This window comes from Pygocentrus nattereri, chromosome 9, assembly GCF_015220715.1.
Source record: "Pygocentrus nattereri isolate fPygNat1 chromosome 9, fPygNat1.pri, whole genome shotgun sequence".
Taxonomy (NCBI): domain Eukaryota; kingdom Metazoa; phylum Chordata; class Actinopteri; order Characiformes; family Serrasalmidae; genus Pygocentrus; species Pygocentrus nattereri.
This window is the reverse complement of record NC_051219.1, coordinates 9425180-9442667: the sequence shown is the minus strand read 5'-3', so window position 1 is coordinate 9442667 and position 17488 is coordinate 9425180. Positions and strand designations below refer to the sequence as shown.

At 40.1% G+C, this 17488-nt stretch overlaps 3 protein-coding genes across 3 annotated transcripts in view; all 3 read right to left on the bottom strand.

Annotated features, from left to right (window-relative positions):
- Window positions 1–3655: 3655 nt before the first annotated feature.
- LOC119264088 (dentin sialophosphoprotein-like) lies at window positions 3656–4862 on the bottom strand. Its single transcript, XM_037541589.1, has one exon. It carries the CDS (start codon window positions 4472–4474, stop codon window positions 3680–3682), a length of 795 nt encoding a protein of 264 aa, XP_037397486.1. The 5' UTR covers window positions 4475–4862; the 3' UTR covers window positions 3656–3679.
- Window positions 4863–5401: 539 nt separating this feature from the next.
- Window positions 5402–17488, bottom strand: part of LOC119264086 (tripartite motif-containing protein 35-like) — a 61427-nt gene continuing 49340 nt past the window's right edge. Inside the window, exon 8 of the transcript XR_005130756.1 lies at window positions 5402–5715. The gene's annotated coding sequence lies outside the window, so the exon portion shown is untranslated. The remainder of the gene's footprint in view (window positions 5716–17488) is intronic.
- LOC108416277 (E3 ubiquitin-protein ligase TRIM39-like) lies at window positions 7382–17172 on the bottom strand. Its single transcript, XM_037541587.1, has 6 exons — window positions 16523–17172; window positions 16021–16116; window positions 15666–15896; window positions 12677–12699; window positions 12261–12379; window positions 7382–7969 (listed from the first exon to the last, which is right to left on the bottom strand). Exons 1-6 carry the CDS (start codon window positions 16925–16927, stop codon window positions 7425–7427), a joined length of 1419 nt encoding a protein of 472 aa, XP_037397484.1. The 5' UTR covers window positions 16928–17172; the 3' UTR covers window positions 7382–7424.

Sequence of the window (17488 nt, the reverse complement as noted above, 5' to 3'; positions counted from 1 at the left end):
TGTTTTCCTCCCTCTAGTTTCGCTAACTCACTGCAGTAACTACATACTTGGCTGGCGCCATTACACACATGTAATAAGCAGCATTAATCATTTTGGCCTTATAAACACCTTTAATCTATTGGTTGTGCATAAGTAGGTAAGATAATTAAATACATGTGAATATAAAACCATATTAGGTCGCTGTGAGGGAAGGTAGGGGTTCTAAAACTTCAATTTATTTGTATTTCCTATTAAAGAGCCTGTTTGGCCTCATTTAAGTGAAGCTAGAGCCTCTGCCAACAACTGGAATGTGTTTACAAGCTATATAAGCTACAGGTGGTAACAGCTCTGGGGTTTTTCTACTTATTGTTCCTGTTCACATTCAGTTTTATTCAGGTTTCATACTTTGGTCAATTGTAAATACACTCTATGCAGATAAAGTATATGAAGCTCAACTTAACAATGAGATTAAAGCACTAAGAGAAAGTCAGTGTACTCAGTATGAGTTAAAGGTATTTTTGGTGAAGCTGTACCAGTGTAATGGAGTAAATTAATGCAGAACGTGTGTATGAGTATTGGAGTGTATATATATATATATATATATATATATATATATATATATATATATGTGTGTGTGTGTGTGTGTGTATATATGTGTATATATATGGGCATGTATTGATGTATAAATATAGAGTAATATTTTTACATACATGTATATGTATTTTTTAATATATATTTTTGGATACAGTGTTAGAGCCCAAGTATATTGATGAGTTAGACCCAAGTGTTTACTGCGATGTGCAGTTTTGTTATTTGAGAAGTTGAAATTATCTTCTTTGTGAATGTATGTGAAGTGCAAGTAATATGAAATGTTGATGTGAAACTGCGATAAGAAGAGAAGTACGAGACCAAAGATTGTTGAAAAGAGATGATTTAGTTTTGTATGTTGTTGAATGAAAAGAAAGAGATGAATCTGAGAGCTCAAGCTGAACACACTGGCTCATCGTGTCTTCTGTATCCTGTTATCCAGATTTTATCTAGGCCCTGCTAACCCCAGGCTCGCATAACTGTTATGTCCCATCCCGCACACCACTGGGGGTGTAACATTTACAGTTTGTAACACAATCAAACAATAAACATCCTTGACATTCTTTGACAAACTTTCCTGAAAATGACCAAACATTATAGACTTAACATTTATATCAAACTTAACACAGAGAGCTTTTAGTCTTTCCCACACAACCACAGATCGATCGCAGTGAAGTAACAGGTGTTCAATAGTCTCATCTTCCTCACAGTCAGCCGACGGGCCCATTGTCGTGGTGACATAGCAGCTCCACTTAACGACACATGGCACAGCCAATCTCCCCACACTGATCAGCCATGCTGTGTCTCTCATGTTCTCCGAGATCTGCCTGGACTGAATGTTTCTGCTGCATATCTTACTCTCTGCTTCACTGAGGTGTTTATGTGGATAAAGACCTCCATGAATGTGTTCGCTTATAATGTTATAGATCTTTTTACTATGAAAATTACACCAGTCGATCTGAAGCTTTACATATTTAAAAATAACATCTCCATATATTAATTTGTAACATGGAACATTTTTTCTTGCCTTTCCTTTCTTTTTCCACCAACTTCTAGTGTTCCCCACCCACACTGCACCTCTCTTTATTGCCTGTGCAACTATTTTACAATAAGCTATTTTTGAGTTTTAGTCCAATGTCCATTGCACCAAGACCCCCTAAATTTTTAGATTTATATAAAATTTCCCTTTTAGTGACTTCCCTTGAAGTACCCCAAATAAACCGCACACACATTTTATTTAGCCTCATGATGCGTTTTTCATTAGGAGGGAAAACTTTGGCCAGGAACAACAATTTGGACAAAACAAACGTTTTAATGATTTGAATCCTCGTTTTATAATTGGAGACTTTCCATTGTTCAAGCTCTGCTTTGATTTCTTCCTCTTTATTCCTCCAGTTACACTCAGCACAGTTTTCTCTTGTAATCAAGAGTCCTAAGATTTTAATCTCTTCCTTCCTGCCTCCACTCATGTGGGGTAGTTCATTTCCACCCAGCCATATTCCTTCCGTCTTATCCGTGTTTAGTTGAGCTCCAGCGACCTCTTCATAGTCTTTAAAATGTTCACGCACCGCATTAAATTTGATTTTTCACAAACACCGTTATATCATCTGCAGACGCCGATGTTTTGACCTGTTTACCTAATTTATTAGTCACCCCAGAAATACGAGGGTCCTGCTTGATTTTATTCAAAAGAGGACTTACAGCCATGATACAGAGTGCAGCACTCAAAGGGCATCCCTGTTTAACCCCTCTGTGAATCTCAAACTTCTCTGTTAAAACTCCATTTACACTCATCTGAACTATTGATTTCTAATACAAGACTTTCAGCATATCTATGAATTTTAAAGGGAACCCATAGCACTCCATCACTCCCCACAAGTACTCCCTCCAAATGAAATCAAAAGCCTTCCTCTGGTCCAGACTGATTAAACAGAAGTCCTCTGTTTGCTCATCTGCAATAAGATCCCTAAATATGCATAAATTATCAATCATAAAACGCCCCTTTATTGCACACGTTTGCTCAAATTCAATTATTCTGTTCAAGAAGTCACTCATTCGGTTCATTAAGACTTTAGCTAAAATCTTATAGTCTATATTCATCACACTTATCTGTCTCCAATTGTCTAAATTAAACTGATCTCCATTTTTATAAATCAGCGACACTACAGCCTGATAAATTCTTTTATTCTCCCTCTTTTCATTACATTTTAATAACATTGTGTGCATTTCCCGTAAAGTCAGTATTTAAAGCTGCTTGAAGCTGTACATTTAAAAAAGTTTCATCATTTATCTTTGATAATTCTGATTTAATTCTACATAATTTATCTTCATCCTCTGCATTCCGACGCTGTTTGCTTTGTAATTCCACAAGTTCTAGCATTAAAGTATTATAGTATTCATTTCTTGCTTTATTCAATTCTTTGCACTTATATTTAAGAACCGACTGAATTTGTTTCTTAAAAACTAACCACATGTTAATCCCTGAACTCGTTAAAATCTTCAGATCTGTAATCCTTTTAATCTCGTGTCACACACTCTTTTAAGAAGCTTTCCATCTCTAGATAGAGGTACATGTTTAGTTTATATTCTATCATTTTCTGCAGTTATAACATTAAAATCACCACACAATATTTACCCCAAATCCCACACAAAGTAGCTCATATAGTTTATAAAATGACCTCATCGTGCCAGCTCTGTCAGGGGGTGTATATACATTAACAATTCTTAGCTTTATATTCCTGTACAAACAATCTACAAGCAATAACCTGCCAGGAACAATTTCTCTGCTTTTAATGATCTCAGCATCCTGTTTGAAGAAGATTCCCACCCTGTCAGCACCATCGTCACCCACAGATAATACGGCAGGACCACCAGACCACATTCCCTAAACATTATTAATATCATTACTATCCTTCAGCCTCAGCTCTTGTGCACATATAGTATCGCATTTTTTGTTGTTTCGACTTTCTATTTTCATCTTTCTACATCTTTCTGTACGTATTCCTCTAACATTTATAGATATAATATTAAGAGACATTTAAAGAAAAACCAAAGGAAAACAACAACAACCAAAAAAAGGTACCTTAATCATAAACAGAGTTCTTAAAAGTTCTTACTCCTTCATTTCTTTCTGAACACTGGAACTCGATGAAGTCGCTCTTTGTCTGCGCTTCTTAGCCACACTCAGAATGGCAGTGCTAGACTGTGTGGGAGGGAGACTTCCAGCTTGCAGACTATCAGAACTGTCAGGAGTGAAAAGAACAGCGTCACCTTCGTTCTCCGGTAATTGCCGCCCAGACGTCATCACTGCTCCGGTGTCTTCTTGGCCAGGTGACTCTTTCTGATGTCCCGAAGGAGGAAGAATTCCCTCACTGGAATCTGAATCTTCTGAACTGGAATCATTACTGCCACCAGAGCTGGTGTCCGAGCTGTCGCTGATGGAACTTGTAGACTTTGCCTTTTCTCCATTGTTGATCTGAGCTGGACCCTCATTGCTGATCTGGGCTTCCTGGATGTCCTCACTGGTTTGAGGTGCCGTGCTCTGATGTTTTCCATTTTGAGCCGTGTTGACGTCAGTAGATGGCATCAGTGTCGGTCCACGTGCTTTATTGCTATAGGAGCTTGGGCATTTAAAGTAAGTGTGGCCTTGTTCCTGGCACAAATTACGGATTTCTGTATTTTTACACTCCTTACCTCTATGCCCAAATTCCCCGCACCTCCAACACTTCAAGGTCTCACAGTCTTTCACTTGAATGGTCTTGGGAACCTCAAATGTAGCACCTCTGTACCTGAGCAGGGTATGAGATCCTGCCGTTATACGACCCAGCGAGATTGAATTTGGGATCTGATAGAGATTGCCATCGGGGTCATGACGTAACTTCACTTTATAACGGCGGACTCTGTACATAGTCCAAACTGACCCAGATGTTTAAACACAGGCTGTAGAATCTCACAGTACCTGCGTAGGTACTGCTCAACATCAGCATCCGCCACCTTGCCTGTCCAGAACTTAACATAGACGAATCTAACATCTTGCGGAGCAGAGGTGTCCAGCTCCCAGTTCTTCCAGAAGCCATGTCCAACACTAGCATCAAATATTTGAGTAAAACTCTGCAAGGCTCCTTCCTGAAACAAGATGATTTCAAAGTCTTTGCGATTTGGAAGCGCTATAAATGAGTAGATATCTTGTGCATTAATCCATTGGCTCCTCAACAGCTGAGACCCCACTTCTGAACGATTTGGAGCTTCTCCAAGGGCCACATAACGTAACTTAGCCCAATGCCTCCCCACCACTGGCGGGGACGCACCCCTAATGGACATAGCTTCTTAAACGTCAAAGGTTTCACAGATTTCAAAGTTCACTTTAAACTTGGGGCAGAAATCAGCAAGGAAACAAATCAAGTTCAGAGCCGCAAGGCACTGATTTAAATCAGAAAAAGGAAAACACCAAAACCACCGGTCTTGCCTCTTCCACTCATCTTCCACTTCTATCAGCTTCATCAAACACAGCTCCTTTTGGTGCCCGCCCCTTAGATCGATTTCTCCGCTTTAAGGCCGGACAAACAGCAGTAAGAGCCGAATTCATGGCAATAAAAGCTTTCCCGGTTCTCATTTGGGGTCAGTGGTTTAGATCTTCTCATACTCCTCGAACATTTCTCTGTGTGAGATGTTTCCCGACGCAAAGACGAAGCGAAAGTGCTCTTGTGCGTCAACACGAATTCGTCCGCACGCACTGCAGCCTGAGTCACAGCAGCAGCTCTCCGTTCATTCAGATGAACCAAAATCTTCTCCGGTAACGAATTCAGAAGATCTTCCAACAGAACGACTTCACGGAGCTGCTCATAACTGGTCACCTTGCTGGACTGACACCCTTCATCAAAAAGCGACTCTTCTCACGCGCAAACCCCACAAAAGTCTGACTGGCGGTTTTTTACTATGAATCTCTGAACCACAGCAGAGCTTTAAAGATCTGATGATGGAGAAAAATGCAGGATGATAGAGAAATAAAATCTACACTGAAAACGAGTGAAATCTCACTCAGAGAACGTTTCTAATGCTGTCATGATATCAGGAGCCACTCTGTGACACTTTAAACCAGCATTTTATCTCACTCAGACATGTCAGGATGGAGCGGTACAAACACATTATTTAAAATATACAGTGGTGTGAAAAAGTGTTTGCCCCCTTCCTCATTTCCTGTTTTTTTGCATGTTTGTCACACTTAAGTGTTTCGGAACATCAAACCAATTTAAACAATAGTCAAGGACAACACAAGTAAACACAAAATGCAATTTGTAAATGAAGGTGTTTATTATTAAAGGAGAAAAAAAATCCAAACCATCATGGCCCTGTGTGAAAAAGTGATTGCCCCCTAAACCTAATAACTGGTTGGGCCACCCTTAGCAGCAAGAACTGCAACCAAGCGTTTGCGATAACTTGCAATGAGTCTTTTACAGCGTTCTGGAGGAATTTTGGCCCACTCATCTTTGCAGAATTGTTCTAATTCAGTTACATTAGAGGGTTTTCGAGCATGAACGGCCTTTTTAAGATCATACCACAACATCTCAATAGGATTCAGGTCAGGACTTTGGCTAGGCCACTCAAGTCTTCATTTTGTTTTTCTTCAGCCATTCAGTGGTGGACTTGCTGGTGTGTTTAGGATCATTGTTCTGCTGCAGAACCCAAGTTCGTTTCAGCTTGAGTTCACGAACAGATGGTCGGACATTCTCCTTCAGGATCTTTTGGTAGACAGCAGAATTCATAGTTCCATTTATCACAGCAAGTCTTCCAGGTCCTGACGCAGCAAAACAGCCCCAGACCATCACACGACCACCACCATATTTTACTGTTGGTATAATGTTCTTTTTCTGAAATGCAGTGTTCCTTTTACGCCAGATGTAATGGGAAACACACCTTCCAAAGAGTTCCACTTTTGTCTCATCGGTCCACAGAATGTTTTCCCAAAAGTGTTGGGGATCATCAAGATGTGTTTTGGAAAAATTGAGACGAGCTCTAATGTTCTTTTTGCTCAGCAGTGGTTTTCTTCTTGGAACTCTGCCATGCAGGCCATTTTTTGCCCAGTCTTTTTCTGATGGTGGAGGCATGAACGCTGACCTTAACTGAGGCAAGTGAGGCCTGCAGTTCTTTGGACGTTGTTGTGGGGTCTTTTGTGACCTCTTGGATGAGTCGTCGCTGCGCTCTTGGGGTAATTTTGGGCGGCCGGCCACTCCTGGGAAGGTTCACCACTGTTCCATGTCTTCGCCATTTGTGGATAATGGCTCTCACTGTGGTTCGCTGGATTCCCAAAGCTTTGGAAATGGCTTTATAACCCTTTCCAGACTGATAGATCTCAATTACTTTCTTTCTCAATTGTTCCTGAATTTCTTTGGATCTCGGCATGATGTGTAGCTTTTAAGGATCTTTTGATGGACTTTACTGTGTCAGGCAGCTCCTATTTAAGTGATGTCTTGATTGAGAACAGGTGTGGCAATAATCAGGCCTGGGTGTGGCTAGAGAAATTGAACTCAGGTGTTAAAAACCACAGTTATAGTATGTTTTAACGAGGGGGGCAATCACTTTTTCACACAGGGCCATGATGGTTTGGATTTTTTTTCTCCTTTAATAATAAACACCTTCATTTACAAGTTGCATTTTGTGTTTACTTGTGTTGTCCTTGACTATTGTTTAAATTGGTTTGATGTTCCGAAACACTTAAGTGTGACAAACATGCAAAAAAACAGGAAATGAGGAAGGGGGCAAACACTTTTTCACACCACTGTAAATGCAGTGACATATTCTTATGATCAATATTCAGACACTCACTACCTTATAAATGATCATTCTAAGCAGCTTCAGCTTTAACTGTGCTGCTCCACTGTTACTGATGTCTTCACTGGTAAGATCCTCAGAGGATGAACAGAATAATTATAGAAAAACGGTAAAACTCTCTGAGTGAAAGTGTGTGTTATAGTGTGCAGGTGTGTGTTGGTTAGAAGTTCAGTGAAGGTCACTTTCCCCCTGTCCCAGTCCAGCTGCACTCTGACCCTCTGCGGCTTCTTTTTAGGTGTGAAGGAGTGAACTGACTGTCCTGGACAGAAAATCAAGATTTCATTAATGCTTTTATCGTAGTTCAGCCTCCACACTGAACCCCTGACAGAGTTTCCTTTTCTTGTTACAGACTCTGTGATCACACCCAGTGACCAGTTTTCACTGTCTCCAACCTGGACGTCCCAGCAGCGAATCCCTGAGTTAAAACCCTCAGAACCCAGAACACACCACCACTCATCAAATCTCTCTGGATTATCAGGAAGTGATGATCTCTGCTTTGTGTTTTCTACAGCAGTGAGATCATCAGACAGGTGGAGGTGTGGATGTGCAGTGTTGGGGTCCAGAGTAACAGGGGCTGAGGAGAGAGAACACAATGAAACATCATGTTTTTCTCTCGTTTCTGTAAATGTTTCACCTCTACAGACTGTTTTCTTTACTGTGAGTGAAACAGCTTTAGAGGTAGATTCCAGAACTCAGATCAACTTTAATCCTGGACTAAATGTTGATGTTCAGTTCAGAGCAGCACTGAAGAGCATGTTCAGTAGTGAGTGGTCATTACAGTCCAGTGACTGATCTGATCTGAGTGCAGCATTTTTCTGTAGGGATTCACTCACAGAGCTAAACGTCCATCAACATCTTCACTCTCACAGACTTTCAGATCATTTTGTGATGCGTTTTATTTTTTATTAATTATTACAATAAATTATTATTATAAATTATAAAACAGTCCACTTTCTCTCTCCATCAAATGATCAAAATCTGATCTCCACACATTTCCTGAACGTCTGTGATCCAGTTAATGATGAGATGATATCATATCTATTATCTACTGTATCATCACTGCAATCTATATAACATTAGTTTAATATTTATTGTTCTGGGCTGCTGTGCAGAAAACACTTCATTTGGTTTTGAGAAGAAAAAATAAAATTGAATATGAAGTGAAAATATAAACTTGTTTGGAGTAAGAAGACCCCCAGACATGCTGTAGAGACCCCTTTAGAATACTGACCTAAATACATTATTGAATCAGATTTAATCTTCTTATCATCTGCCTCCATCTTGCCCTATACATTGCCTCCTCTACTTTCACACCAACCATCTCCCTGTCCACCTTAACTACATCCATAAACCTTCTCTGAGGTCTACCTCTTCTCCTTCTACCCGGCAGCTCCATCTCCAACATTCTTTGCCCAATATATCCACTATTCCTCCTCAACACATGCCCAAACCATCTCAACCTGCCTCTCTGGCTTTATCTCCAAACTGCTCCACTTTCACTGTCCCTCTGATCTGCTCATTTCTAATCTTGTCCATCCTTGTCACTCCCAACGAAAATCTCAGCATCTTCATCTCCGCCACCTCCAGCTCAGCCTCCTGTCTTTTAGACAGAGCCACAGTCTCCAAACCATACATCATAGCAGGATGCACTACTGTCTTGTAAACCTTCTCTTTCATTCTTGCTGCTATCCTTCTGTCACACATCAGCCCTGACACCCGTCTCCACCCACTCCATCCTGCCTGCACCCTCTTCTTCACCTCTTTTCTACACTGTCCATTGCTCTGGATGGTTGACCCAAGATATTTGAAGTCATCCACCTTTACGACCTCTACTCCTTGCATCTTCACCTTTCCTCCTGCCTCCCTCTCATTCACACACATATATTCCGTCTTGTCTCTACTGACCTTCATTCCTCTCCTCTCCAGTGCAAACCTAAACCTCTCCAGATTCTCTTCCACCTGCTCTCTACTCTCACCATAGATTACAATGTCATCTGCAAACATCATGGTCCATGGAGCCTCCTGCCTGACCTCATCTGTCAACCTGTCCATCACCATTGCAAACAAGAAGGGGCTCAAAGCTGATCGCTGATGTAACCCCACCTTCACCTTCAAACCATTTGTCATTCCAACTGCACACCTCACCACTGTCTCACTGTCCTCATACATGTCCTGCACCACCCTAACATACTTTTCAGCTACACCTGATTTCCTCATACAGTACCACAGTTCCTGTCTTGGCACCCTATCATATGCCTTCTCTAGATCCACACAGACACAATGCAGCTCCTTCTGACCTTCTCTGTACTTCTCTACCAACACTCTCAATGCAAAAAGTGCATCTGTGGTACTGTTTCTGGGCATGAAACCAAACTGCTGCTCACTGATCTGAACCTCTCGCCTTAGCCTTGCTTCAACACCTCTTTCCCATACCTTCATGGTGTGGCACATCAACTTTATACCACTGTAGTTACTGCAGCTCTGCACATCACCTTTGCTCTTAAAAATGGGGACCAGTATACTGCTTCTCCACTCATCAGGCATCCTCTCACTCTCCAGGATTTTGTTAAACAACCTGGTTAAAAAGTCCACTGCCTTCTTTCCTAAACATCTCCATACCTCCACAGGTGTGTCATCTGGACCAACTGCCTTTCCATTCTTCATCCTTTTTAAAGCTGCCCTCACTTCCACCTTCCTAAATCTCTGCACTTCCTGATCCACTATCTCTCCCCCGTTGTCCTCCTCTCTCTCTCGTTTTCCTCATTCATTAGTTCTTCAAAGTACTCCATCCATCCACTCAACACTCTCTGTTCACTCACTAGTACATTTCCCTCTCTATCCTTTATCAGCCTAACCTGCTGTACATTCTTTCCAGCTCTATCTCTCTGTTTAGCCAAGCGATACAAGTCCTTTACTCCTTCTTTACTGTCCAGCCTCTCATACAGCTCATCATAGGCCTGAGCCTTTGCCTTTGCCACCATTCTTTTTGCTATGTGACTAGCCTCACAGTACTCCTGCCTACTTCCTTCATCTCTCTGGTTATCCCACTTTTTCTTAGCTGCTTTCCTCTTCTGAAAACTCTCCTGGACTTCCTCATTCCAACTTTCCTTGTCTTCTTTCCTCTGACCAGACGAAACACCCAACACATTCTTGCCAGTTTCTCTCACCACCTTAGCTGTAGTTTATCAGTCCTCAGGTAGCTCCTCACTGCCCCCAAGGGTCTGTTGCAATTTTTCCCTGAACTGCTTGCAACCATCCTCCTCCTTCAGCTTCCACCATCTAATCTTTGGCTCTGTCTTCACTCTCTTCCTCTTCTTTGTTTCTAATCTCATTCTACAGACAACCACCCTATGCTGCCTTGCTACACTTTCCCCTAGCACCACTTTACAATCTCCAATCTCCTTTAGGTGGCATCTCCTGCTAAGGATATAATCCACCTGTGTGCACCTCCCTCCACTCTTGTATGTCACCCTGTGTTCTTCCCTCTTGTGAAAATACATGTTCACCACAGCTATTTCCATTCTCTTTGCAAAATCTACAACCATCTGTCCTTCCGCATTTGTGTCTTTCACACCATATATACCCAGCACCTCTTCATCCCCTCTGTTCCCTTCACCAACATGTCCATTGAATTCTGCACCAATCACTAATCTCTCCTCTCTAGGAACACCATCTACCACTTCATCCATCTTACTCCAAAATTCCTCTTTCTCCTCTAACTGACAACCAACCTGTGGTGCATATGAACTGACCACATTCAAAATTACTCCATCAACCTCCAACTTCAGGTTCATGATCCTATCTGACACTCTATTTACATCCAGAACACTTTTCCCAAGCTGTTCCTTTAGGATTATCCCTACTCCATTTCTCTTCCTCTCTACACCATGATAGAACAGTTTTCTTTCCGTCTGGTCTCCTGGACACAGAATATCTACCTTCCTTCTCTGAATCATGTCTGCAAGCTCTCTGCCTTTCCCCTCATTGTCCCTATGTTCAGAGTCCCTACTCGAACCTCCACACTTCTGCCTTTCCTTCTCTCTCACTGCCTTCTAACCAGCCTTCCTCCTCTCCTCTTTGATGATCTTCGACCTACAGTAGTCCAATTTCCACCGGAAATATATAAAATATAAAAATATTGTATTATTTTATTTTGAATTAAAAAATATACTAAAAAGTGAAAAAGCACAAATACATTTTTAAACACTGTTCATTTTAATTTGATTCGTTTGTGTTTTGGTCTTTATTGGATTATTTGTATTTTGAAAGTCAAATTGTTTTTTGAGTGACTTTATTATTATTGTTTCATTTTACTGATTAACATCGTTACAAAGAATATAAAACATTTTTATTACTGTCTTATTGAAAATTATAAAGTTTTACTATAAATGATAAAATTCTATCTTGATCATATTTTTAATAAATTAATAAAATTGATGTTTCAAGAGTTTAAAATTCTGTTCAGCTTAAATTTACACATATTTTTAGTGTTTACTTGGATTAGTAACACAATTACAATGAGAGAAATTATTTCTCATAAATGAAACTTACATGGAAAAAGAATTTGACAGAATTAAAAAAGACGTTAAAATTTTTAAAAATATATTTTTTAATCAATTGGATTAAAATCTGATTCTTCTACTTTAACTGGAGTTTATTTTATCTCCACACTTCCCGTTTGATCTGAGTGAGATTTCTGCACAGTACAGTATTCATACTTTCACTTAAGTACAGTTTCAGTCTCCTTTTTACCCCCTGAATAAAGAGAACATGATAACATGTTACTAATAGTTTATAAACAGTGTGTCATTAGTGCAGAAGCAGGCTGTGTGTGAGAGATCAACCCTAAGAGAAACAGAACTTACTGTACTGGAGAACCTCCTGCATGTTCTCCCACACTCTGAACTTCAGGTTGGAAAGGTGCTTCCCAACATTGATCAGAGCTCCTGATGTCTTCTCTGGATCCTTTGGTGTGAGCTGAGCTCTGAGAGCAGAAGACTGTGTGAAATATATCACTGTAGAAACTTTACAGCCTGTCATTTATTTCACTAAATATCAATATTTGATCAGATTTATTGTCTGGAGAGTCAATAATTCTGTAGTTTCTGTTAAATAAATATTTCTGCTTCTGTTCTCATCACTACAACATTAACACACGGTCCTTATTCCCCCTCAATTCATTAGAATACACTCATATTTACAATAAACACAATACACTGTAGATTTAAATGTAATAATTACTGTAGCATTAGATAAAACGTGTGGTCTGACATTTACTCACTGTTTCTCTGTGGACTTGAAGTTCTGAGAGGGAAACAAAAAGAACATTGTAGTTAAAAGTGAAGAGACTTTTCAGGAGTTTTTCATATGAAACACACAAACACCAGCAAACAGCCAAGTTAGTGACATTATCCATCATTTAATCTCAATAAAACTTTACCTTCTAAATAACTACTTAATAAAACTCAGTATGTTTGTTATTTATTAATAAATCTAATCAGTCAGATGTTGATAAAGTAGTTTGACTGGATGGATTTTGAGAAGCAGGGACCACAAACTAGACCGACGAGCAAAACGCAAAAAATCCATCAACTAGTCGTCAACAAACAGATGCAGATGAAGATCTAATGAGGCTCACTTGGAAACGCGGCTAAGAATTACAGGAGAACCACCAACAACAGAACCAGAGCCAAACTAACAACAAGCAGCAGGTTTGTGGATAATGAGGCGGCAGAGGCGGAACGTTCAGAGGATCCAGGAGAAGCTCCACTGATGATCAGACACAGAGTCAGAAGATCTGCTCATTTCTTTTTTTCTAATTTATAAAATGTCAATATAGAACCATCAGGGCGGATCTACAGGGTGACAACTGGGCGCAGCTGCCACCTCCTCCACAGCTTTAACTACCCTGATTATGCAGACACTAAAATATGACGCCAAACTGTATTAAACACAAAGTCACTCCTAAAAGTCTTAAAATGGGAAAGAACACAAACTGAATCTGTTCTGTCGTGTTATTTATGAACATTGACACAAGAATTTGAGACACTGCAGGAATTTATCAGTGATGTAAATATACTGTGAAATGTTGACGTGGCTTTGAGTTTCGGTTTTGTAATCTCTCCTCATTCAGAGAGAGAGGAGTCTGGTCTGGTATGATGGGAAATACCTGCTCAGGGACGTGTAAAGTGGCTGTTGAGTGAACAGACTTTCCTATAAGGACTTTGGTTTGTGTCATTAACTCTGTAATATCCTTCTGCGCTTGCAGGTTAAATGAATAAAGGAATTTACCTGGAGTTTCAATTGTTACTCAGTTAACCTTCACTTGTTCTGAACTGCAGTTAAATTCAGCCTAAGACTTCATCTCAGTCCTCCAATCACCAGAGATGTAAACTCGAGACACATGATTTGGACTCGATTCTGACTGGAAACACAATTTGGTGACTTGAGACTCGACTCGACAAAATCAAGATAGACTTGTAGCTTGACTTTGTCTTGATTACCAGTGACTTGAAGTTTGACTTGGATTTGAAGCACATGACTTGGGAAGACTCGAGAACAACTTAAGACCCAAAGCTGAAGAAATGTGGAGAGTCTGACTGCAGACGGGACTCTACACAGCTGCTGACTTTTCATATGAACGTTTTTTCCCCTTAAATGGTGCAGAAGTTACACACCGGAACCGAACGAAAAATTTGAAGAAGAAGCTGCTGGAAAATAAAAAGTCAACTTCAGCTTCATACATTCACCATCAGTTTGCTGTCTTTTCTCTAAATTATGCTCAGCTCAACTCATTCGGTTTGGTGTCTGTTGTCTAAATAAATTTCAAGCTAGTGTTTGATTTTAGTTTAATGAGCTACTTTTAGTGCTGACTAAGTTTATGTTTCTCTAACATAAAACTAATTAACTCTAGTTTATTTTTTTTATTATTCATTTCAACAACACTTTGAAACCTCATGTGTAGTAGCAATGCTCCTTGTGTAGCTATCATGTCTGTCATTTGTGTACCACGGAGTTTGTGTTTTGTTATTCTGAAGTGTAAAAACTTATAATAATTAGTAATACTGAGCCACACACTGCTAACATGCTGTCATTAACAGACTCTAGTATTGTTACCATCAGTTTTGGTGTTCAGTGTTAAAATGGCCCTAAAACAGCTGAAGAATTCATTATGACTTGTTTAGGACTTGAAGATTAGGACCTTAGCCTCAAATTAGGACTTGCCTGTACTGACAGTGGATTTCACTTATGACTTGAATGTCAAGACTTTACCTACTTGCAACTTAATGACTTGTTTCCACCACTGATCACTGCTCAGCAATTGCTGCTATCAAGCTTTCTGGTCCTTAGCGCTAGTGTGTCATGTATTTTGAATTTTGACCAACCTGTCATTTTCTACCCATTTCTAAACCTAAAAACAAATTTACAGAATATCAGCAGGTCTTAAAAGTCTTTGGCAAAAGTTAAGAGGGTTATGCCAAAATATTAAAGAAAATATGTCCTTCTACTCAAGAAGTGATACGAGGTAAAATATAAAGGATCCATAATCATTTTTTCATGGCCATGGCAGTACGCTTTAGCCGAGAATGCTTGCTAATTGAGTAAACGGGCTGTATTGTTTTTCCTCGGCATCTCAGCTGCCTGATCTGAAATAGTCATGAGAACTATGCTGGGCATAAGTTGTGCCTGTAGGGAGTGGATGCTTTTTAAATGCTTTATAGTAAAGAGTGCTGCAGTGTTGTTTTGGACTTGAGTAAATTCTCGTTTATGTGAAGACTCAGACTATAGTTGGCAGAAGTACTGGCGAACGTATAATAATGTCCAAACACTGTATATAAAAACGGATAAGCTATGCATGTTGGTTGCTACTGTTTTTGAAAAGTTTGTTCAGTTGTCAGGATCTATATGGATAGTTCTCTTTATAAAGGTCTAAATAAATACACATGGATTCCATGTGATCGTGTCACCCTGAGAGAACTTCCTTCCATCTCTAGTCAAACTTTTTAGATCTGTCTCTTCTTCCCATCAGCTATCCTGGTTTAGTCAGTGTCTACCTTACAGGCATCAGATGCTCACAGTACCCAAAACTCTCACATGGTGGATTATTGTGATTGTAGAGATCTTCATACTAATACTCCCCTTTCATACTAAACCATTTAACTCACCTTTTTTTCTAATGTTGGTTTGAGAAGTACTTCCTTCAGAAGTACAAAGAGAAAGAAGCTGATTTTGTGTTTAAATCAGAAAAAAGAGAAAAAAGAGGTTCTTACCTGTAAGAACAGAACATCCTCAGCCTCCATCTCCTTCTCTGTGTTCCTGATTGTGTCTGAAAGAGCTGAGATTTCTCTATTCATCTCCTCAATCTTCCTCCTCATCATCTGACTCTTCTGCTCCTCTTCCTCCTTCAGTGCAGCTATCCTTGCTGTTTCTTCATCTCTTAGAAACTGGTGAAGCTTCTCAAACTCCTCCTTTATCTGCCTCTCTGTGTGCTGGGCCTGCGTCTGGAATGAGAGACGATTAGGAAACACAAACTCTAACAGATGATCTACAAGTGTTTACCACCTACAGGAGAAGTGGACCCTCATCAGAAACATGACCTCAGCAACATTCAAGATGATGTTTCACCTTAATGTGGGCGGCTGTTTGGTCATAGTCTCGTTTAGCTTCCTCTAAGACTCTCAGATTCTTCTGTAGAGGCTCCAAAGCAGACTGGATTTTATCCTAGAATCAAACAACAGTTCAGATAAGTGCATTCTCTACCTTTTACTTACTATCTGATTTACCATCTAGTAACAGTTGTCCTACAGACTGCAGTAGATAAGAGAGTAAAAGCAGTTTTATTCTCAATCTGAAAATCAGAAGAGATTTATTTCATTTTTATACAGAAACATTTAAGGTTACATTTTACATTGACCGTCATAATGAATTCAGCAACAGAGCATTTTTACGACTGATATTTCACTCATGCTCTTTGCTGGTTGCCCTGAAACCACACCCACTGACTGACTTCACCTTCAACACACATAACAGATTAATCAGGACCTGAACTCAGAAAGAATTTATAATATTTTTTGAGGTACATTTTAGACATAAAGACACTATTAAATTTATACAACAATTTTCATACCTTAAACTCAGTCACAACTTCATCTACTGGACAGAATTTGTGATTTCTGTGTTCCTTTGAAGTCTTACACACCACACACACAGGCTGCTGTTCATCCAGACAGAAGAGTTTGAGTTTCTCATTGTGCTGAACGCAGAGCCCCTGAGACCCTGCTGAAGATCTCTGCCACCTGCTCTCTAGAAAAGCCTCACAAAGGTTCTTCAGTTCGAGGTTACAAGGAGGATGATCTTTTGAGGATCTTCTTCTACAGACTGGACATTCTTGAGACCCCTTAGTTTCCCAGAACTTGTGCAGGCAGGTTTTACACACACTGTGGCTGCACGACAGAACAACAGGATCCCTGAAGATGTCACAGCACACAGGACATGAAAGCTGTTCTTCTGAAAGAGGGTTTCTAGCAGCCATTTCCTCCAACTGCTGCTGTGCTGTTTCTCTGTAATGGTTCCTTCAGTCCAAACTCCACTTTCTCTTTCAGGACGTCTGTAATGATCAGAGCAGCTCAGTGGAGAATCAGCCACCGTAGCCCTTCAACCCACTGAGTGAGTTTTAGCTCCTTTCAGAATCACACAGCAAGAAACAAACACATACAGTCACTGTTTAAAAGCTCCTCATTGGCATCTCTGAGTGGAGTGAAAGCAGAATGAAGATCAGGAGACAGGATGACATTCATCTGCTTCATCAGATAGAGGAGGTGTAGAGGAGGAGGAGCTTTTAAAAGGAGGAGTCAGTCAGATGATCTTTTCTGTGTTTTCATATTTCCTTCTTATTTGCTCCACGAATTTACATGAACGGTGAAACATTCACTGCATTTACAGTGATTTTGTTGTTGTTCTAGATATTTATGTGATTTATGTTCTTCTACTACTTCTCATTCTTATTGTTCCTGCTGACTGGTGGAGTCTGGACATGACAGCAATAAATATCTGGTGGTTTGGATTCTGGAAAACGGCTCCCTCCCTTTTACTT